Source organism: Anopheles maculipalpis, chromosome 2RL, assembly GCF_943734695.1.
Source record: "Anopheles maculipalpis chromosome 2RL, idAnoMacuDA_375_x, whole genome shotgun sequence".
NCBI classification, from domain to species: Eukaryota; Metazoa; Arthropoda; class Insecta; order Diptera; family Culicidae; genus Anopheles; species Anopheles maculipalpis.
Window position 1 is genome coordinate 92,452,926 of NC_064871.1, and position 23,698 is coordinate 92,476,623.

Here is a 23,698-nt window from a genome sequence, read left to right on the forward strand (position 1 = left end):
AAGAAAGAGAGAGAGAAGACGAAACGGGTTAGGCGGAGATTTGGTTATTTTTTTATTTGCTTTTTTCCAAAGCACACACAAACAAAACACGCACACACCGCGAGGGCCTATCGAGTTTTTTTTTCGAGTGGCACTCTAAAGTATGCAGTGTCCCGTTATGATTTCGTCACCGTCGTTCGCACCCGTTTTTTTTTTTTGAATATTTAGCGCTAGAACTGGGGCTTTTTCGTCTTGGGACGAAGATAACCAAGTCTGGTTCCCCCTTTTCTTATCGCGTTATCACCGTGTTTGTGTTTTCGAAGCACACCTGAGGCACATCCACGGAACTTGCTGATATGGATGATACGACACACAAAACTGAAAGTGTCACCAGTGCCATATCATTTGCGTATATCGGATTTGCACAAGGAGGGACCCAAATGTTCCAACATCATCATTCACATGCGAACTTTCGCAGCTCGATTTAGTTCGGAAGTTACGAATCTAGGCAGTCCGCGCTCGCTACAGACCTCACCAACAACAACAACGCTTAACGTGGACTACTTTGACTAGAAAGGCATGTGTATATTAATATGCATCGATGGTTAGACTTTCTTTCGCTTTCTTGGCACTTTTACTACAATCCAGTGCTTCTCCTATGGATGTTGCGGAGGCCTTTAATAAGCGGAGGGCGAAAAAATAAGCCTTACAGATTGATCACACATCGATTGCCAATGTGAACATGGGTATCTCTTTACACGCGCGCAGATCTTGACGTACACCGCGGGTTTTATGTTCGATTTGCGGTTTTTGTTCTGCTAGTTCATCGTCTCACCGCCGTCGGGTGTGGGACGTGTGGGTGGTCAACGAGCTGGCAGGACGGACACAAAAGCGCAAACAAGGGATGGTAATAACACAACACCTCTCATAGTACCACTCGATTGATTCTTGCTGTCTCGGATGGCTCCGGGATGCGATTCCGATTATGTTGAATTTCTCCAAAAGTTCTCCCAACACCGATAGTAACAGTTATTTAGCCACCTTTTTGAACACATCACAGCCACGGAGACAGCATAGAAAGGGCGTGTACGAGAATAAGAACGAAAATCTGCGTCTGGGAACACTTTCGGTAGCACTGCGGACACCCTGATGACACGCGACAATGACGGGGGACTTTTTTACGTTTCGTTTCGTCGGAATTCTGCCTATTTTACCTATCTTTCTAAACCCTTCAGGCGGGCTTCCGTAGATGACGACGACGACAAACATTCAGCAAAACGGGATACACTGCTCTCTGCACAAAACCAGGAAGGGCACAAACGCACACACCCGTCTAGAGGGAAAAAAGTAGTCCACTCCACCACAGAGAGCTCTCTTGATGGTGGCTCGGCGAGTGTGCTTGCGTGCGTGCGTGTGTATCTGGTGTTTGCGCGTTTGCTGTTTGTGTTGTGTGGCTGCTGGCTGCGGTGCGGTGCTAGGGCCAGAATATTTGGAAGCAGCCCGCGCGGGGTGACAGAAACACCGCTCAGTGTGTGAGAGAAAGAGAGAGGGAGAGAGAAAACAGATGGCATTTTGAATCGTTTTTTTGCTCTCTTCGCTGGAGCGTTAGTGTTTATGGTGCTACTTCCATTGCTTGGACTGATCGTTTTGAGTGGGCTTGTTTTTGTCTATTTATTCTACCGTTTCCGTTTACACAGTTTTGGGGAAGTTATTCTGAAAAAAAATGTTTTTTATTAGATTCTTGACTAAAATCTAACTATAGCTAGACATTTGGGTATCGGAAACTGTTGCAATTCTTGAATTGTTCTCGATTCTCCGCTACTCACCCCTAGATGGCGCCTCCATCCATAACGCGTGAAATTTAAACAAGAGGTCTCATCGAACGGACCTAATTCAGTAAGTATACCATTCTGTAAGTTTTTGGGAGGATATCTATCAGATTTGGGAAAAGTTCCCCCTTTTCCTTTCCTACGAATGTCGTTTTCACACACCAGTAGTGGTTCCTTGTTCCGTCGGAAGAACTAGGAGAAATTGTCGCCGCTAGCTCGGGTTCAAGCTTTAAATACTTCACCGGGCAAGTCCAGGAAAAAAGATTAACTCTCCGATCTGCGCGAAACTGGTGACGTCCGTCGTCCCAACGTGTTGTCTGCTTATGCGCTGATCCACTGCTACGAACTAGGAACTATCTGACGGCGTAACAAATAATCACAGCGGTGTATGCTTGCATCCAGTTTGTTTCCGGGAGTAACACATACAGAGGCCTCGTCCTGTACTACGAAGAGCTATCGTCAATCAAGGGCTGGAACGATTTCAAACTCTATGCAGTATTCTGTATCAGTAGCGTATCTAACGGTGAACGGGCTAGGCAGTCGCCTAAGGTCCCGCATACGAGGGTAAAGGCCTCGTAAGTTTAGTCCCCCTCCCGTGTTAGACCCTCCCCTCGAGGAGGGTCTAAAGTGCTCCCCTTAGGTCAGCACTTTTGATTTGAATATGTTATGGGCCCCAACATCCATATCGCCTAGGGAAGCATCCATCCTGCCTCCAAAGACCGTGATGCGCCACTCTTCTATATCACAAGCTGAGACCCAGATAGATCACATGTTTTTTTTAACAATCATGCCGTAAAGCAGCAAATGTTGTTGGTCAAAATCTCGCGCTGATAATTGTCATGAAAAGAATATATTTTCGGTTGAAAGAAAGCAACGCAAACGGACACCATCATTTTATGTATCACTGTCATATTCATCATCAGACGGAATTGTTTTTTTTTTATTTACACACTGTGTACTTTTGTTTTGTTTCCACACTCGCGCACAGGACCGGAAGTCATGTGTTCGGTTGCGCATTTCTCGTCGTAAAGAAAAACACAGCATTTTCACATATGCCTCCGCGCCTAGCGCGCGCCTCAACACACTACCACTTCACGCTCCACGTTTGTCTCGCTCATGTTTTACTGTTCTTGTTTTCTTTTGTTTTGTATATTATTTCAATCAGTCACATTTTCTCTTGTCTTTCTTCCTTGTGTTTTCCTTGTTTTCAACGTTTTTTCTCCTTTTTTTGTTTGTTTCTGTTTGAATTGTTTTTCCTTATCACTGTGTTTGTGTTTTGTTTTTTTCATCAACTTTCTTTTCCTAATATCTGACTATAATCGTCTTTCTTGTTTCTTTTTCCATCTTCGTTTTGTTTTGTTCTCCTTATGTGTGATGCACTTGTTTCCGACTTTTACTTTATTCTTCTTCACTTTTTTTTCTCGTGAATCAGATCGTGGCTTGAGTATATATGTTTCCCGCGAATCGGGCGTACAGATGACTGTTTCTGTCATGTTTCTTCTCCTATTGCGTTTTAAAAATAACTCCGATCAGAGAATAATTAAGAGCTGGCTGGAAAAAAACTTAGATTCTAGTTCCATTTTAAAATGCAACGATCCTTCCTCTAACCTCCCTTCTGCCTCCCTCCACCACAACGGGCTCCAAGTACACAACAACTGGGGGAGAGAGGGGGAGGCGAAGAGACAGACCTTCTAATGTGACATCTGATCTCTGACACCCTCCTCAAAGTCCGCTGGCGGCGCGCGGGAAGGATTTATGAGATCGCGTGGGGGAAAAGGTCGGCCGATGCCTAGAGAGCAGGGCTTGATCTCTGTGAGGAGTTATGAGTATATCATCTGTCCTTAATTCATCTCGTTTTCGTATTCCTTTTTCTCTATCTCTTTTTCACTGTTTTTTTGAACACTATAAATAAATGGACATAACACGTCCCATCATCATCATCACGTTTATCGTCGCTATTATCCTTAATCCGGCGCCTTTTGATGCACTTTCCTCCTTCTTCACATCGGGTTTCACTAGGCTCAGACGACTCGTCGTTCAGGGGGAGTACAACGAAATCGAGAATCACCCCGACTTCCCAGGGTCCCCCCCCCCCCCCCCCCCCCCGAATATTAAGTAGAGTACGACTATTTAAACTATTTAAATGCTTCGCGGAGGAATGCGCGTGGCCACCGGGTATCTTAAACTACCTGTAATACCTTTTTTTCACCTCTCTCCCTCTCTTTTTCTCTCTCTCTCTCTCTCTTACGGCAAATCGAAGACGGAAGAGCACATTGTGTGTATGTGTTTTAATGTTTCTTTTTTTCTTAAATCGCTTCTTCTGTTGTGTTTGTGTTTTGTTAAATGCGTTTTTCACTAAGATTTCACGCAGACGACGTGCTGTCTGCGTGCTTTAAAATATGGCCATTCTTTAAAAACTGACGCTTCTTTCTCGTCGTCGACGTCATCGTTGTCGTCTTTCCGGCTGGCATTTGTTGTTATTCATAATAATCAATCGTTTTGCACTCATCATCTGTAACGAACAAAATGGGCGATGAGTCGTTTATTCAGCGTTTCAAGTAAAGAATTCAAAAATCAGGGCAAAATTATTGTAACAGTTGAATTTAGCGCATACTAACCTTCTAATGTAGCTGCGACGAGGTCAAGCTTATGCGCTAAATGTAACTTGCTTGCCGTCAAGTCCTGTTCTAATACTTCCTTAATCTGTTTTCGAGGGAAAGAAAAGGAAAACAAATAAAATTATTAATTATACATATACAAAACAAAAAAACACGAAAAAATAGTCAACGAGACTTAAAAGACGTTAGCTTACCTGTAAACGATACTTGCTAACGTAAATGTAGAGTTCCTTTAATGCGGCTAACGTATCGAACTGCTGCTGGTGGATGGATAACCTTTGCATGGCGCTTCGCATCTCCTGATCACTGATCTGAGGCATCATGGCAATGTCGGCGTAGAAATTGGAAACCATTTCCCGATACTGAGGTAAGTCCTGTTAACAAAACAAAAAGCAATCATCATTTCGTAAGCATTCCATCCACCAAATGCACCAAAAAATCCGCTGCCAAACGAACCTTCGCAAACAGAAGCTTGTTTGAGGGCGAATCCTTCCCCAGCCGGTACTCGGTCGTGGAGCACGCGTCCATAAACGTTTGCGCGATCACACTCAGGCACACGTCGACCGAGGGCGTTTTGTAGATGTCGAATATAAAGTCCGGATTTTTGATAAAGTTCACCCAAAACCGTAACGGCAATCCGTTCGACTTCCACGCATGTATCACCTCCGGATCGTGTATGCCGTGATGGCGGGCGGCCGCATCGAGCAGATCGTACAGCCATTTGACCGCAGGCGGTAGCGCCTCATTCACCGTCAGTATCGTCGAGAACAGATCGTCGACGAACTTCTGTATCGTGCCCTTGGTCGCGAGCAGACGGGTCAGAAAGATCTCCGGTATTGCTTTGTGGTGGCTGCCACTGCCCGGTCCACCACCGTACAGTGCACCGTGCGCCGACGAGGACGAGCCGTGCTGATCGTACGACGATAGGGTCGAAAATCGATCGTCCATCGGTTTGACCAGATGAAACACACCGACCTGGGACTGCTGTTGTTGCTGGGCAGCTGCCTGTGCTGCTGCAGCTGCCGCCGCCGCCGCCGCTTGCTGTACGTGATGTGGATGATGGTGATGATGGCTCGCACTACCAGCCAGCAACGTATCGGTTTGATGGGCCGGTCCCATTGTACCGCTACTACCACCGGACCCAGGCCCACTCGCACCATGTGGAGACGTCGTAGACGAAAGCTGATGATTGGAGGACGGCGGATTGTTGATGTAGTAACAGTACGGGAAGATGTGACGGCCAGGCGTATTGTACCCATCGTGTGGCCGCGCGACCAGCGACATTACGGCCGATTCTTTCACCCCGTAGTGTGCGAGCGTGTTCAGTCGTTTCCATCCGTGCACCGACTTGGTGGTAACGTCCTCATCCCGCAACACCAAATGACCACCCCGTCCGTGACGCCACTCAAGATCGAGATCGTGTACACTTGGACGAAGCGAAAACGGTGTGTTCTTGAACAGTGCATCCAGCACCTTACTCTTCACCTGGCTGATCGTATCGCAATCCAGCACCTTGCACTGTACCTTTTCATCCAGATCGTCCTGGATGATGTGCAGCGTTACGACACTGTGCACGATCTGTTCGCGCAACAGCCGATCTTCGCTCAGCGAGTACCGGGCGTCGTGCGTAACCGCATCCACCAGACCCTTCTCGATCTGGTGCTTGATCGCTTTGTACAGCAGAAACAGCGAATTGCCGGCATAGTTGCGCAGATAGTCGTACATGCACAGGGCCATGTAGTTTGTTAACATCTTTTCCACCACACTCTCCGTCCGGCGGAGCATTAGCTGCGGGTGTTTTGTCATCACCGACTTATCGATCAGCCGGAGCAGCAAGCTTTTCAAAATGTCCGTTACGTAATCCATCTGATTCATCAGCACTATCATTAGCAAGGACGCCACGTTAACTCTGAAACGAGTGAGTCAAAAAACAAAATTATTTAATTTGATTACGTATTAATCATCACCTGGTCTAAGTACTCACAACCACCGTTGTACCATCACCGCAATGAGGTTTGGTACAACGATGGCGTCTGATTCGAATGGCATTTGCGATCTCTTTGCTCAGCATTTCAGTACTATTTGTTAAGCCATACACGAACAAATTGATGTAATAAAACAAAACTACCACCAGCTGCACTTACTTGTCCCGTATGGTGAATGTTTTCTGCGCCTCGAGTGTGTCGATAAACAGCAGCAAAAACACGCGATTATTTATCAACTGTTCAAACAGTACCATCGCTTGATCGTAGTTTGTACGCTGGTGCGGATGACCATGATGTCCGTGATGTGGATGGCCGTGATGATGATGGCCGTGCAGTTTTGCACCATTCGCCAACAGTACCGGATGGTCCGAAACGCCCGGAAAGAACACCTTCATTACGTAATTGACCAAATCGAGCGTCGGCGTGCCGGAACTTTCGAGATCCGCCGTCAGATCGGTCATGTCCGTCTGCAACTCGGCGAACGCTTGCTTGCACTCCATTCGCACATTGCTTTCGAGTGTATCCATCTGGATCTGGATGCGCTTGTACTCACGCTCGGCCAGCGTACTCTTACGGCGGTAGATGAACAGTATGGCAAGCAGGCACAGCACGAAGAAGATACCGCTCACAATGATGCCGGACAGAATGTGCGAAAAGGCGTACGGTTTGATAAGATCGTACTTGATAAAACCTGTGGAGAAATCATACATTGGAAGAATCGTTAGAGTTTGATGGGTATATTCGAACTTTTTTAGCCTCCAATGACTTCTTCTAGAGGTCAATTTAGATCCTTAGCTAGCCATCCTTGAATGGAGGGTCTTTTTTGCATTAGACGCCCTCCGAAACATCGTTCAGGAAAGGAAAACCCTTACTTTGGAGTTAAATGGTCTTTAAAATCTTCAAAGATATCATCGGAAGACAATGAACCTGGTGAAGATCGAAAACTACCAATAACTTTGACGTCCTAATAGAAGCGACCATTAGCAGATGTTATCCGGAGTTTCTAAACAAACAAAATATTTGATCAAAACCCTTATACTAACCTATTGGGAAGCGTAGATTGCGCCCCACCCGAACCACGACCAGCGGCAAGTCTTTCACAGTAGGAACTCCGTTCTCATCCGTCGGGGCCGGTTGCTCCAGTGGCGGTGTACACACGAGCTGGGTCGGTGCCAAGCTCGTCACATTGCACTGAGCCATCCCGATCGTAACGTTCACATCCGTTTCATCGCTCGCCGAGTTCAGATGCTCACCCTCAATCACCAGCGTATCGCCCTTGTACATCTTGACCGTGTTCGGGAACGGTTGATACACCGGATCCTCCACATAAACAATGCCCGAGCGCAGATTTTGGAAGTGTTTCGGTAGGTTGCGCACCGACAGGACGCTATCCATCAGGAAGTTGATCTGTAGCAGCAGCTGGAGCTGCTGCTCGGACGGATGAAACGGCGACAGTGGGGCTGAGGCCGTGACCAACGGACCTGACGTGGACGTTAGCGAATACTGGGACGGTAGCAGCATCGGCATCGAAGCCGTAGGAGGTTGCTGCTGAATAGGAACGGAACGCCCGTCGGCGGACACGAAACCGGACAGCATCCGAGGTGGAGAATAGTCCCCAGACGGGCTGGCAGTAAGATTGCGCAGTAATGATTGCTGCTGCTGTAGCATGGCCCATGCATCCCGAACCGAGGGTGATGGACATTCCATCTGGTTCGAGTTCAGCACGGTACAGGTGGAACGGTTTAGCCGTTCGTCATTAAGATAAACTTCAATTTCCGGTTGCTGAATCGCGTCCAGATTCGTACCATGTACGGTCATCATACGGCCACCACTGAGGAAGCTTTTCAGCGGCTTTATCTGCATAATCTTCGGATCGACGGTGTAATTGTAAACGCTACACGTTTCGTACCGGCTGTGATACGTTCCAGCGGCACCGTACGATGATCCCCGCACCCTTTCGCCGGGCGAAGCATTACTACCACCGCTAGTACTACAGGCAAGCGTTCGATTTGCACCATCGATGCGAAGCGTCAACACACGAATGTGCTCCGGAGAGCGAGCGGCCGAAGTGACGCACGTAAGCCTACTCGAGGATGCCTGCGTGCGATTGATGCGACACTCGTAATCATCCAGATAAGCCACCGCAGCCGTACCGACGTTCAGATGTTTGCCGATGATGGACAGTTTCGTTCCACCCGACTGTGGACCCATCGTAGGGCTCAAACCTTCCAGTTGTACGTCCCGATAGCGGAACTCTACACTCGACATCGTATATCCGGCCTCATTGCCCACCTTTACCGGGGCCGACATTTCCGAACGTACCGGCCCGGTACGGCACTCGATACGGACCGATATTTCGTACCTTTCCAGTTCGCACGGTACTTCCCCGATATGAATACGTCCCCGGACGTCCTCTTCTCGTATACCGAGATTGCTGCCCTCGATCGTAACCAGTGTGCCACCCTCGATTGGACCGCTCAATGGTTTGATCAGATCGATCCGTGGTCGTGGACATCCACCATCTTCACCACCACGGCCACGTAACATCATCGAACCGCCACCATCGAGACAGGATTCGTTGTAGCTACACTGCTGGCCGCACCAGGTGCACTGATACTTGGGATCGCGCGTTACACACAAACTACAGTCGGCGTGGTCACGATGCGAACCAAGTATTTCACACTTGTACAGGACCACCGTCACTGTGTCGATGTAATGATTGCGGTTCCAGTTAACATCGACCGTTGCTTCGTACTCGTTCGTTGCCGCTTCGTACGAATACTGCGTGAGAGAATTGAGAAAGAACAGAGCGCATCATTTTTTGTCTGTAACAGCCAAACTACAACTATAACTCATAAACATAAAACCTCCTGATATCGGAAGTAACCAACTACTTGTAAGGTCGCCTAGTGTCCTAGGACCCTTAAAAATTATCATCAAACTATGTAAAAAGGATCTTAGATGTTAGGAGTTACCCACTTACCAGCGTCTTCTCGCACACAATGTACTTGTTCGCTTCCACCCGAGCCGGCAGCACCATATGCGCTCCCTCAATGTTAACCGTACACAGGAACCCGGTGTGTGCACTCTGCGGTCGTGGCAAATTCTCAATCTCGAGCCTTATTTCCTTCGGTACCTTGTTCGGCAGCAGTATCGGTCCGGCACGTTGCTTTAACCGTGGACAGGATGCTTCATTCTGTACGATGTTGGCCGAATTACGGCACGCGGTCGTGTTGAACGCGCACCGATTATCATAAATACACCAATGGCAACCCCAATTGCTCACCAAACACTTCCGGCAGGTATCGTGCCGGGTACAATCGTAAAAGGCAAAGCTACGCGACACAAAATCTTTGTTCGTTTCCGAACTACGAACACTGAGCGGGACGAGCACATGATCTTGCCCGTCCGGAATTGATGGACGTTCGGTGACGGGTGGCGTTGTGCAGATGAGCCCTTCTTTCGTAACGTTCGCATCGATCGGTGTCGCGTTTCCGAACACGCACCGATACTGGGCGTTGTGCGGGAGTTCCGGTAGCGTTTTGATCACTAGCCGTACGACGGACATTTGGCCGACTGGGACGCGATCGGGAGCTACCATTTCGAAGTCGATACACTGCTGCCCGGTACCGATGGAAAGCCAGCGTGCTGCGCTCGTATCCTTCTGGCAAGCGGTACGGACCGTGCAACGCTTTTCGAGCGAGCACCAACCACAGTAAGGATCACGCGACTCCAGACAAGCGGAACAGTTGCCAAACGTTCCACAGTGTTCCACCTTCATTTTAATCACCTTTATAAGAAAGAAAGAGGAAAATACGCTGTATAATAACCGTATCGAAGGAATTGTGCCAAATAATCTCACCTTCCGCTCGGTAAGCACATAAAGATGATCATTCGACGGGGCAAACATCGTATCGGGAAGGATCGAATATCCTTCTTCGTCCACCAACAATCGCTCGTATTCACCCGCTTCCCGACCAGACAGTAGCACCTTCCGTATCCAACCATCATTACTACCGACGAACGCAAGCGTATGCGGACCAATATTAGTGACCGCGATCGAGGTAAGCGAAACGCCTTCCCCAAACGCAAAGCGGGCCGGCGCGATCACTGGCGTAACGCCACTAATTTTCAACCCCACGTGACAGAAGCTAAAAATGTTACCCAACGAACCGGCTACCGGACATTTGCCGTCGTTGATCGTGCCCGAAATGTAGCCAAGATTGCGATCCTTAATTGTGCCGTTAAAACAGGCTGTGGGAAGAAAAAAGGAAACTAATTATTTACCGATTAAAGGCAAAGGAAAAAAGGGACAGCTTACAGTGAATGTTCTCGTTGAACACCTCCTCGATGTCTTTCAGGCTGTACATACAGATGGCGGATCGGTTTTGTGGTTCGTCCGTTATTTCCTTCGAGGGTGAAAAAACTGCCACGAGCAGATAATCTTCCCGTTTGATACCCATGTCATTGCTTAGCTTTTGACCGGCCTGTGCCAGTTTGGCATCGCGCAGGATGTTATAATCTGTCCCATTTACCATGCAAGTGATCGTTACCTGAAAGAAGGAGGAAGCGATTAGCGATTTTTGCTTACTGGTTTTGCAGATGCATTGTAAAATTAAACGGCAAAAGAAACCCATCAGATAACCAATCAAAATGCATTGTTTTCTTTAATAAACCTTTAATTTAGGACAAATATATCTCAACTTTGCCCCGTCATCTTGAGGCCTTTGACCGACACTTAAGTCTTAATAGTCTCCTTCTTATCTTTTTTCCCATAAATTCCGATGAATTTCCTTTTTTGCGAGCGTGATTCCATTGAGGAATCTTCTTGGAATAGAGGAAGAGTCCTTTAAGGATGCAAAGTAACATGTTTTATATGCTCGAGACAATGAAACTAGCTGACCAATCGCCATTCTATGGCTATTTCTAGGGCATTTAGGAGTAATTCGATAGCGTTAGTATTGATGTTAGGCGGGATGTTAGTATTGTCCCGCCAAAAACCCTGCCTCTTCTACTCCCGCAAACCACCCTTCCACCTACCTCAGTGTAGCTATCGTAGTTAGGATCATTTACACAGATCCGTGCCAGCCGCGTCACGTAACCGGCCTCATCCGCTAGATGAGACTTTTTCTGTACCAGCACAAAGTACGCATACTCCGTACTGTTAAACCCGTACAGATAGTTCACCAGAAAGTGGTCACGATACTTCACGTCGATGTTAATGTTAGACTGCTGGATGGAAAACTCCGCGTACGTCAAATCGTCCAACCGGCGCGATGAAATAGCAGGCACATCGTGCCGATAATCACCCACATTGGTGAACGTCGTCCCAACGTACATGATGTCCTCCTTCTTCCACGACTGATACCGACTGGGGCCAACAAATGCGTATGTCGTCGACCGTTCATCGTTAGCCGCCAGCGCTACCTCGATCGGTTTCGACGAGTCCGGGAAGCGACCGCTTAAGTAGTAAATTTCACACGCACCCTGGTGCACACTGCCGCAGGCAATTAGCGTATCGCCGTCCCGATTGTACAGCAGCACCTTGTTGTAATTGTCCGTCTGCACACTGTCCAGCACGTCGGGCGGACAGCCGGCGGCATGGCACTGGGCCGAATCGAGCTTCGGCCCCGTAATGGCTTCCCTTAGCAGTGTTAGGTTTTCATTCAACTGCAGCACCCGGTTGGTCGCACCGGCGTAAAACATCCGCCGGGTAGGATCGTACGTCAGGTGGGTAAATCGGCTGGTCCCGTTCGGTAGGCTGTACCGGGCAACGATATCATCCAGCACGGTTGGTACGTGTTGGCCATGTTGGCTACGGTGCTGCTGTTGCTGACCGTGGCCGGTAGTTGACGAGGACGGTGGTGATTGTTTGCCTTTCAGCACAGCATCCAGCGGCAGCATGCCACCGACCAAACGGAGCAATATCAATCGTAGTAGCAGTTGCATACTCATACTGCTGCCGTTCTGGACTGCTGAAACGCAGCAGCAGCAGGCCGTGTGGGCTGCAGGAGACGACGAGCCTCCTGGATTTTTTTTGCTTCGTCCACTTGTTTTTTGTCACTATATATTGTCTCTGTCTCGCTTTCCCTCTCACACTTTCACGCCACCACTCCAGACGGCGGCGGCGACAACAACGACGACGTGCGGAATCTTTCCTCCTTTGTGGTTTTCCCTTTTGCGTTCCTGATTCTTCGCGTAAATAGTTACAATGAAAAAAAAGTGGGAAGAAAAGAAAGAAGCTGGTGAAACACCGGATAAAACGGGTGGATGTAGAGGTGGGGAGAGGTGGGAAGAAAGAATTACACACAAAATTCGTTTCGAAAAGGATATCGTGTATACACAGACGCAAGCGCACATACGCGCAAATTATGCACACGCGCGCGCGTGCGGAAAATCGAAACACAGAGAACATTAGCCAAAAACGAACGGGGACGATGGGCTCGGGATTGTCAAGTAAGCGCGGGTGGCAGGAGGTGGTAAGGATGGCAAAGAGCATAAGCATAAGCATAAGCAGTAAAGGCAACTAACAAAAAATACTTGGGGGAATCGAATTTATATGATGGGGAGAGGATGTGGTTGTCACAATTGGAGAGGAGAGTGGAGTAAGGTTGGTAAGAGAGTGGCTTTGTGCAACCCCTTGACAAATAAAAGAAGAAAAAACAAAACAAGGCAACGGAAAGAATATTCCGCAGGGAATGGTGAATATGTGTGCTTGGGAGTTGGAGAGCCCACCAATGATTGGGTGCTTATGAGCTCCCCCCTCCTGCGCTCCACTCCTCGCGCGTTCGAACATTTGGAGGAAACGGCACATACCTTGCTCGCGCGTAAGCTTGTGTCTGTATGTGTTGGTGCAGTTGCTTTCCTTTCTGCCTGTTCTTAATTCCCAAGCCCGTGAATGCACCGCTGCAATTGTCGCCCCCTATGCATGTACGGCTGCGTTGGCTGCACCAGCGGGGAGTCCCTATTGCTCCGTGTGCGCCTCCCCCTTCGTTTCCCCCTCGTTGTCGGCGGCGGCGGCGTTGTCGTTGTTGAGAGGTTGCGTTGTTGTGTTCTTGCGTTAATTACCCAATACGCTCCACCGCTCGTTGCATCCATTACGATACGCACATTTCCATTGTCACATCCTTTTTCTTCCCCTCGTGCTTTCCGCCCTCCTCCACGCCACTTCTTCGGCACCGTGCTTTACTTCTGCACTATCCACCCCCGCGCGCACCCCACAAACACTCACACCCTCGCAGGAGCACCGTTAGAATTGAGACACGAGCGAAACACACACACGCACACCGAACACATGAAGAAAATTGGAAAAATCACCCAATCGGAAACGGAAAATCACTTTTTAGCTAAAAACACACAAATTGGAAAATCTGCGGCCTACAAAATACACTTTCACGGGGTGATCGTCGTCACCGTCTTCGCCAGTTTGCTGCCACTGATGTGTGTCTTCTTTCTTTAGTAGGCGGCCGCCATCTTGCTGCCCCTGCTTGTATGAATGGCTCGTACGCCTGGAATTACGGTGCCGCTGTTGAACTACGGATTGTTGCCGTACGGATTTGCCCACTAAATTACGGTGCCGCGTCCATTCATACACATTTTCCGCCCTACCGAAGGCACCGAATTAACCGATTTCATACATGAAAACCGACCGAAAACACAGGCCAAATTGGCACCACCGCGCACCAACACCTTTCCCGAAGGGTTCTTTCTTTCTTTCGGGGTTTTTTTTCTTCTATTTGTTTATGGCCAAACTTGTTTATGACAAGATTAATAGATTCTCTTCTTTCATTCTTGCGCTTTCGTTAAGCTGCCGAGGGGCGAATGCGGGCCCGAGCATTGACAGGCAGGGTTCGTTCAGTTGACGAGTTTAGGAATTTCGTTCCTTCAGTGCATGGGAGAGCATTTTGACAGCTTGGTTGATTTTGGCGTTATTTTATCGTGGAATGTGTTTGCTTTACCGAAATTGGGATTTTTAATAAAATTTAAGCTGCTTGTAACACGTTATATGCCATTGTTGTGCTGTCTATCATTTCTGATTTTTTATGTTTCCTGGAGGGCAATGTCTATCATTTTTTATAGACAGTAATCATCATTTTCAAACTGTTATTTCTCCACGGTGAATGCGCTATTTTACTTACAACCTTGGGCAAATATGCAGATTAGACTATTATGAAACTAATCATGTAGTTGGTTTTAGCAAATCCTTAGTCAATCAATTTATAAAAGCATAAATTTGAGAGTCCTTTTTTCGAAAAATCTTACGTTTGGTTTATATTGCTGTCAATAAGAGACGATCGCGCCGTTCGATTGTCTGCTGTGCGAATAAGAGAAATATACTTTTGCACAACAGACGATCGAACGGCGCGAAACAGGCGATAGCAATATGAACAAAACGTAAGATTTCTGCATATTACAGTCAATTTGTAAACAGAAACGGCGTGCCCTGCTAGGATACCACAATAGGATCAGAATAGGATCTAGGATCATCAAAATAAGCGTGGCACACAACGTGTTAATTGATTTTTCTTTCCACGTAATTGTAGCTTTCTCGAAGAATAAATACGGTAACTCAAATATTTTCTACAACAACAGGGATAAAGAGCATAAGCCAAATGCATCCCAAAATGTGCTGTACGTAATTTTTTACAATAAAAAAAACATTCCCTGAATTCGCTATCAAAATTAAATGAAAATGATACTCACCAACCGAGAGCAGCGTTTAAATGAGATTTTAATTTGATAATTCATTGTATTATTCACACGATTTGTTCGTAAGGCGCAGCATACAGTAAACTAGTTCACAATCAAAGTGTATGGCAGTGTAATCATCATTAGCCCGCACTTGCTAACGACGCTTCCTGCTGAGTTCGCCCACGTTTTGCTCACAGCTCCTCTTTGGCGTTCGCCTCCACCTGCTTCCTTTTTGCATCCTCCAGCTGCTCGTACAGGCACTGATGGTTCTTATTTTTCAGCACATGATCCACACACAGATACTCGATCAACGGTTTTTGATCCTGCTTCTCAAAGTACCACTTTTCGATCACATCCTCGTACCCTTCGATCAGTGTTTCGCACTGCGTCTTCATCTGCGTTATCTCGGCGGATGGTTTGTCCCACAGCTCGTACGGTATGCCCAGATCCACCTTCACGCCCTTATCGACCAGTCCGTGCAGTGTTTGAAACGTTTGGGACATTCCTTTCGCAAAGCGCGTACTGTCTTTCCGCTCCTTGTGAATGTTGTACTGCAGGATGCGCTCGCAAACGTTCTCGAGCGTTTCCAACAGTCGTAACTCGCTCCGTCGGTATTCGGTGCGTTTCTTGGGCTTCACATCATCCACCGAATAGCTGCAAGGGGGAAAAAAGAAAGGATGATAGATTATATTTATTTCAATTTCATGAAAAAGGGTACAGCATAAGGTTGCCTACCCTATTTCGATGACATCGTGCGATCGACCCGTTTCACTAAGCCGGTCCTGTAGTTCTGTGGCGAGGATTTTACATGCTTCACAGCGATCTGCGTACTTGACACCTTCGTTCTCTTCCGGACCACCGTGCGTTGGGATAATGATTGCGAACACCAGTACAAGAAGCGCCAGCATCGTCCGCTGCATAATGCTTGAGATCAGCAACGTCTGATAGCGATTAAATGGAATTAGAAGCGCCGTGAGGTACGTAGAATGCTGAGAAAGTGCACTTCTTATCAGCCCAAACGCCCGATGAATGCAAACGATGAATCTGTCTTACTTGGCTTGACTTTATGTTACGGATCTCCAGTGGCTGCTCTACCCTGACCACAACAGCTTTGGTCGAGTATTAAAAGGAAATTAATCTCTAAAAGGCTTCCCACCATACGCACGGAGCCGCTACAAAAAACAAGCGAATAATAAGGACAACAACACACCCCAAAACACGACCGATTGGGAGGTTTGAAGCAAGCACCATAAACGCATTCACTGAGTCATAAAAAATTTGATTTGACACAAGGTGTCTGTAACGGACAGCCCGTTCTCTATGCACCTTGACTTTCCATAGAAAAATGTAAACAATACAAGATACACACGATTGTGGGCCCTTTCTTGCTGTCCCTTTTTTATACTGTTTCCCACCCACCCCCAGGCCATTGGTCAAAGGAACTATTTATGTACGGCTAAAATGCATAAAAAAGACGGCATTTTACGAAATAGGTCATCTAGGTTTGAGGGCCAATATCAAGTGCGTTGAGTTAAGCCATGTGATCTATTAATATCGCTTCTAAACATTTTCGCATTCTAATTCATAATAGCTAATTGCGCATCGGAATCCAAGGGGATGTTGAGGTAATAAACACAGGAGAAGAAAATTGCAGCTCACTAACATTTGCATCGAATTCTAAAACCTCACGAACGAGAGAATGTAGAATGGAACCAGCGCCACTAGAGCAGCTTGGTGTGCTTGTATCGGTACATCTTTGTGTTGCTCCTCGAGGGTGAAGTTGATGTGTGGGGTGTCTGGTATCCATCCCCACCAACGTGTATAACCGACACAAGATTGGCGAACCAGCGTCCGCGGCAGCTAGGGAGCTCGGCAAGGGACACCAATAGTGAATTGTTGCTGCTAGGTGGAGCGCATTCGGTGTTCAAGTCTCGCGCGTTGTGTCGTGCGCGTTTACTCTTCCAATCGAAGTACGGAACTAGTTGAACAACGGCGAACAATAGAAGGCAATTAAATTACGTCGCTGTGCAGCCCCAGGACAAAACAATACGAGAGAAAGAATCGTGCAATGGAAAAAAGCACGGCACGCTTCTAATGTGCCAAAAGAGAAAGTCCAGAATGGTGGGGTTGGTGGCCAGTGTGAAAAACTATATGAACGGACACGGGCACGCGCGTGTGTCATGGAATGGTTCGGAAAAGTAAATTAACATATTGACATTGAACACAAGCGCGCAAGCAACAGTGGAGAGAGGGTTGCTTGGATTCGGTTGTTTATTTTAGACTCAGACGCACACACACGCACGAAATGCGATTTTTGTTTTAAGGGTTGCCTAGATCGAAAATGTGTGAAATGTGAGAAACATTTCGGTCTGGTTTCGCTTTCTAGGGCAGCAAGGGATTTTATATTTTCGGCTACGGTCATTAAATTTACACCGTGTTTTCAGCGCCTTTCCCCCACAAAGAGTAACCCGACAACGTCGTTGCGTTCGTAGAAGAGTCGAAAAACGGGGGTTGATCGCCATTCAAAATTAACCGTCGTTCAAATCGGATAGTGCGTGTGGGTGTGCATATGTGAAACTACAAATTCTTCTCCTGTGAGCTCGGAAAGTTCCCGCAGTGACAAAAAGGAACTAAAACGGAATGCAAAAGGTACTAACTTACTCCCCGCCATATTTGCCATTCGCGAAAAGAGGAACATACACACACACGTTCTAAGCATGCTGCGATCGATTTCCAACCGAAACGGTGGTGCAAGGGCGCTTTCCAGAAGGTTAATAGAAAAAAAGGGGGCATACAAGCTTCCAAAAAAAAAATCACGATAGGAAGGTTACATCCTCGGGACAGCAAAAGGAGGTGTAACGGCGATCGTCGGTGAGGTGAGTCGGTTGCAACAATCATGATTGCGCCGTACGCCGTTTCTTTGTTACGTGATTCACCTTCGCGAACCTCGACAGCACCAGCAAGAAGTACCATTTCGTCACAAGAAGCCAACGGTTGTGTGTGTCTGTGCGTTGGATGATGGAGCAAGAGATCTGTAAGAGGTGGCTGGGGAGGGTAGTTGAAAGACCATTGGAAGGAGGACCCTTCTTTTCCAACCCTCCATATAGACAGTAGGGGGTGGGGGTTGGTTTACTATACCACCCACCCTCTCCCGTGTTTGGCGTGCGTCCCAAAATATACGAACACCAAGAACAGCTGATTCGCGCGACCCGTGGGCACGTCGGGTAGAAAACCACTTCGCAGTCGCGCGAGTGCGTGTTCGAGATTGTGTTCGTTACTGTGTATTGGTGATAGCTGAGAAGCATCCCAAAGCATCATCCCCCACCCTTACGGCGTTGCTATGCTTCGAACGTTACCTATTATTATTGTTATTTCCCATTAGTCGTGTGTGTTTTTCGCGTGTTTTGTGTTTTTTTTTCTGTTTTGATTGTCCTACTCTGCTCTCTCGCGTCGGGCGAGTATTGTATAATAATGGTTTTAAATAGTAAATAAGCGCACACGTTACGGACAAATTACTGGTACACCTAGACGTTGCACGTAAACGAGAGCAAAACCGAGAAAGTGAGAAACGAACACCTAAAAAAAGGCCCCTTAGAAACGGATCAATCGCCCAAAGCCTACTGGCGGAAAATGGGGTTTCGAGAAGGAAAGTGATGTTGTGGTCGCGGTGTAGTAGAAGAACGTAAACAAAGCCTTTTCCGTCCAACGACAACCCTAGCAGTGGTAATCGATTTACTCCAAAGCGAACCAGTTGCGACGAACGTGTTTTTCTTGTCATTTTGTGCATTTTATTTAAATTATTCACCACCTTTCTTCTCCTAGTCACGTTTTTAATTCTATATTTCCTCTTTATCGTGTATTGTGTGAGCAGATCGTGAATAGTTGTGAACAGAGTACGTGATAACATTGTGTGGAACTAAGCGTTGTTGTGTATGGTGGTGTGTAAAGTTTTTATCAGTAATACCTACTACTATAACTACTTCCGGGAGAAGCTTCAGGTCTTAAAAATCGGAAATTACCTCCTGCCAAAATATGCCAACCTTGCTGGAAGCGCTCGAGGAGAAGTACGGCATGGAGCCGGACGAGAAGGAGGAACACGTGGAGGAGGAAGTTCTGGTGTCCATCTTTGTTCCCAAGCTACCCCCGAGACAAAGGTAAGATAGGGGGTGGAAGTGTATGTTTTTATCCGATGTTATGCAGCGATGAATCGATTCACGCTCATTGTGTTTATATCTTTGTTTAAAAATGTTCTCAAAGCCTTGTTTTTCGATTCAAATTGAGCAAAATAATGTACATCCATGTCGGGTTGATGATATTACTGCTTCTGCTAGGGACTATGCCCGTAAATGGAAACGCGGAAAACGAAAGACGAGAATCCTGTTCTTCTCTGTCCGCTGTTCTGCTTGTCCATGTAACAGTTATGCTCGTAACAGTAGCAGATGAAGACACTTGGACTGTTTAACAGAATTATCAGCTCATCACCATCTTGGCAAAAATCTTCTGTAAAAATGTCTACTTTATTTTCCTAATCTTTATCCTTGTTTATTGTGAAGCCACCTTGTGACGCTTTCTTTTTTAATTTTTCATAATCCTCGGAAAGAATGGTCTTTAGTTCCTTCGATATTTTTGAATGTGTGCGATCAGGAGATTCATGGCTTATTTCTTGTTGTGGAGTTTGAGATTTAAACCTGGCAAATCAGGTAGTTAAATTTAATTAAAAAATATTGAATTGCAAAAAAATGCATATTTAAACCATAAACGTTTGCTCAACTCGTTAAGCATGTAGGTCAAATTTGACCATAAGAAATAATATTAGAAATAAATTATTTGAATAACCCAGATGTACACGCGCTGCTATTATTTTGATCAGAGCTGTAGAAATAAGTATCCAAAATTGGTATGGAACTTTAAACACAACTTCTAGACACAAATTTCTCACTTCTATTACAAATGCTTGCAAAAGTTGGTTTGTTACAGCTGATTTTAAACTGCGTCTTAACCTTCTCCGTGACTTGATGATAATCATCTGGAAAAGTACACAGCAATTAACCATCTCCTTTTAGCGTTGCAACGTGGTCAAACGAGACATAATCCTTACACTCCCAACTTGCCGTTAATTCGCCATTGGCTGGGAGTGGGCGTAAAGTACATCAGAAGCCTCCCCCCCCCCCCTTTTTTTTTTGCAAACTTCACTCTGAGACTCTGCTCCACTGGACAATGTTGTTCTTTGTGTGGTGTGCCTTTCATGGTAGTCATGATGATGATGATGAGAATAACTCATTTTTTTATTCGGTTTTTTTTTGCAGCACTCCACAACTACTTATACTGAACGATTGCAATATCGATCGTGCCGGGGAGCCAGAAGATTTGAAGAAAAAATGTCGCATCGTCAAAGAGCTCGATTTGGCACAGAACAAGCTAAACAACTGGAATGAGGTAAGGGAACCTTGCGGGGTGCCTGTGGGCAAGACTTGAAGTTAAACAGAGTCAGCTTTTTTTTCAAATGCATTGTTTACAGGTGTTCGTCATCCTCTCACACATGCCACGGGTAGAGTTTGTGAACCTCAGCCTTAACCATCTGACCGGTCCGATCCAGAAGCCACCCGTCACAAAGATGGACCATCTTCGAAATCTGGTGCTAAACAACACCAAGCTCGAATGGTGCAGTGTTGAGAAATTGCTCCGCCTATTGCCTGCTCTTGAAGAGTTACATCTGAGCCTAAACGAGTACACGCATGTACTGATCGATACAGTCAATTCGTCTGCTAAAAGCGGCGATGCAGGTGGTGATGGTCCGGCAGCACCAGCAACCGATGCTACCGGCAATAATAATACCAAGGATGATACCACCACTGCCACTAGTCACACATCGGAGGACACCAGCATGTCCAGCTGCTCCTGTTCGTCGTCATCCACGTCTGCCGATCAACAAAAATCGGCGGACACAACGCCCGTGGAACCTCCGCCATTACAAACCGATCCACACGGTGGCGTACGGAAGCTACACCTGACCGGGAACTACATTTCCGAGTGGGGTGAAATATGCCGCATTGGCCGTGTCTTTCCACAGCTGGAAGCGTTGGTGCTAGCAGACTGCCCATTAAGGTGAGTGGAAAACAGGGTTTCTATTGTTTGTTGTTTATGTGTGGAAGGTGAATCTAGAATAGATCCCAAGTCTGTTGATAAGATTATTGATAAGAAAAGGGAAAGAAGGTCTAGCACTGATATGTACTAGCAAAGCGTTTGTGGACGTTGCGATCGGAGTAATAATTGCAATTAACGAATTCGATGCAAAATTCATTATAGTGGACGTTTCTATTCAGACCAACGTGCTGAACAATGCTTGACAAAGAAACCTGTTAATCGCGAGCGCTTAGCACGTGTAGAAACGTTTTTTATTTGATTATTTCAATGCCAATTTTTATGTTGTTTGAACAAGGCATAAAGAATGGCACCGATTTTTTTTCGTTGGTCTATTTGTGATGCAATCGTGTTGCGATCAATGCACAAAACAATAATAATTCAACCGAAGTTTCTTGTTTGCTCCACTTATCTGTTTGCACACATCAGCTTGAACCGTTTAGCTTGTCATTTGGTGGTCATAAAAATGATAAAAATTGACCATAACTCCTACCTACTTTACCCACCCCTTGCATGGTTGCCCTTAGTCGATGAATGAATCATTTGAAGCGGAATAAATGTAGCATTTTTCGAAAGGGGGTCATCAGTGGCGTGGTTGCGATGATAAAGCGAAGAGGAGGTGAGCGACAGAAAACACGAACACGGTTTGCTCATTCACCCTTTATTCGATATGGTTGCCGAACTGGCTGTGTCGGTTGCTTAGAAGTTTGACATTGAAGTGGCACCGTGTGGAAAAGTGCCTTTTTGGCCAATCGATCACACTTTCCTTTCGGGTGTTGATTAATGATAATCTTCCGGTTTTACTATTCACGAATTAACTCAATTAGCTACGGTCACATGCATCATCCTAGATGCTGACGAAGTTTTTTTTTGATTGTCCAACGCTCTTTTCGGGTAGCGATTGTCCGGTGATAATTTCTTGACAAGCTCCTTCTCACGGTGATAGGTAGAACAACATTCTTCTGAATATCCTTACAGAAACTGACATTCTTTCGTCATCTACAGTACAGTACATACAGTACAGTCCCGGGAATGACCGTTGCCATTGATGTTTTGAGAAGAGAAGTTTCTTGAGGTCCTATGCAGACGCCGTGAAATCCACTAGTATTACTATGCTTTATGCTTCATCAATCTCTTTACAGATCACTTAAACCAACAGATCCGCAAGGCAACGAAAACGAGGAAAAAAGTCATAAATATTTTCAGTAAGTTAAATGTTGAGTCCCTGTAATACTCGATATCATCACGAGTTCTTTAATCGCTATAACGCTCCACAGAAATCTAAAACTGCTAAACCTGAGCAACGCTAAAATCGACTCATGGGAAGATATCGATCGGTTGGCAGATTTCCCCGCCCTGTGCAATGTCCGGCTGCAGGTGAGCAAACTAGTTTTATTTATTCTGATTAAACAGTTCTAACGTTCCCTACCCCCAATTTCCGACAGTACTGGCCACTGTGGGCCCGAACCGACTCGACGACGGAGCACGAACGTCGGCAGCTCTTGATTGCGCGGCTTCCAAACATCAGTATTCTAAACGGTGGCGATACGATCGGTGCCGTTGAGCGGGAGGACGCCGAACGATCCTTCATACGTCACTATCTCGACAAGCCGGACGAGGAGAGACCACGCCGATACTACGAGCTGATTGGTGTGCATGGACAGTTGGATCCGCTTGTTAATATCGATTTGCGGCCGGAAAGAAAGGTGAAGGTTCGCTTCACGTTCGAGGATCAAGCGATCGAGCGTACGGTGGATGTGAATAGGTAATGGACGGTGACGGTGTTTGATCCCTGCAGAATATCCTTATTTATTTCGGTTTCTTTTTCATTGTCGCGCACGTACAGAACGGTAAGTGATTTAAAGTCACGGTTGGAAAGGATATTCGATGTACCGGCCGCCCGGATGCGGCTGTACTACGTCGATCAGGACTTCCGCGATCTACAGGGATTGGAGGAGATGAAGTACCCGCACAAGGTACTGTACAGCTACAACATACGCTCCGGCGATGAGATCATCATTGAGCGGAAGGTGAAAAGTTGATAGGCTGTTTGTGACGCTCTATCTTACCTTCTCGGCCCGTTGATTTCCCATTTCGTTCCCCCGTTCACCAGTTTTTGAGAAGCTACTTTCTGGATGCCGGAAACGTTTGTGATATAAAGCGTCGCCATCTCGCTTGACAATGTTTTGTAACTCTCGGCTATATGTAAAGCGCGTTCTTTTGGTTTTCGTTTCTTCTGTATTATAATTGCTGTTTTCGTTACAATTACACGTACGTTCCTTTATTATGGAACCTGATAGAGGTTCATCTTCTGTATACTTTTGGTTATTTTTCTCATGCTAAAACGAAGGTAAAAACCCGCGAATAAAATAGAGAGAAAGAAAGAGCAGCTACTAAACTATACTAATAATAATAAAGCAGCATTTTTGCCAATTAACTTAAACACAAAAACTAG

At 46.4% G+C, this 23,698-nt stretch overlaps 3 protein-coding genes across 3 annotated transcripts; 1 reads left to right on the forward strand and 2 right to left on the reverse strand.

Annotated features, from left to right (window-relative positions):
- Window positions 1-4,137: 4,137 nt before the first annotated feature.
- LOC126567732 (plexin-B) lies at window positions 4,138-12,397 on the reverse strand. Its single transcript, XM_050224000.1, has 10 exons — window positions 11,452-12,397; window positions 10,733-10,964; window positions 10,274-10,665; window positions 9,395-10,201; window positions 7,455-9,192; window positions 6,571-7,102; window positions 4,883-6,335; window positions 4,621-4,800; window positions 4,427-4,511; window positions 4,138-4,320 (listed from the first exon to the last, which is right to left on the reverse strand). Exons 1-10 carry the CDS (start codon window positions 12,364-12,366, stop codon window positions 4,286-4,288), a joined length of 6,369 nt encoding a protein of 2,122 aa, XP_050079957.1. The 5' UTR covers window positions 12,367-12,397; the 3' UTR covers window positions 4,138-4,285.
- A 2,874-nt stretch (window positions 12,398-15,271) lies between these two features.
- On the reverse strand, window positions 15,272-16,057 carry LOC126568480 (protein canopy homolog 4). Its single transcript, XM_050224965.1, has 2 exons — window positions 15,838-16,057; window positions 15,272-15,756 (listed from the first exon to the last, which is right to left on the reverse strand). The coding sequence occupies exons 1-2, from the start codon at window positions 16,020-16,022 to the stop codon at window positions 15,294-15,296; spliced, it is 648 nt and encodes a 215-aa protein (XP_050080922.1). The 5' UTR covers window positions 16,023-16,057; the 3' UTR covers window positions 15,272-15,293.
- A 3,058-nt stretch (window positions 16,058-19,115) lies between these two features.
- LOC126568148 (tubulin-specific chaperone cofactor E-like protein) lies at window positions 19,116-23,288 on the forward strand. The gene is made up of 7 exons (XM_050224573.1): window positions 19,116-19,256; window positions 20,409-20,538; window positions 20,621-21,207; window positions 22,386-22,448; window positions 22,521-22,620; window positions 22,689-23,008; window positions 23,090-23,288. The coding sequence occupies exons 1-7, from the start codon at window positions 19,135-19,137 to the stop codon at window positions 23,283-23,285; spliced, it is 1,518 nt and encodes a 505-aa protein (XP_050080530.1). The 5' UTR covers window positions 19,116-19,134; the 3' UTR covers window positions 23,286-23,288.
- Window positions 23,289-23,698: the final 410 nt, after the last annotated feature.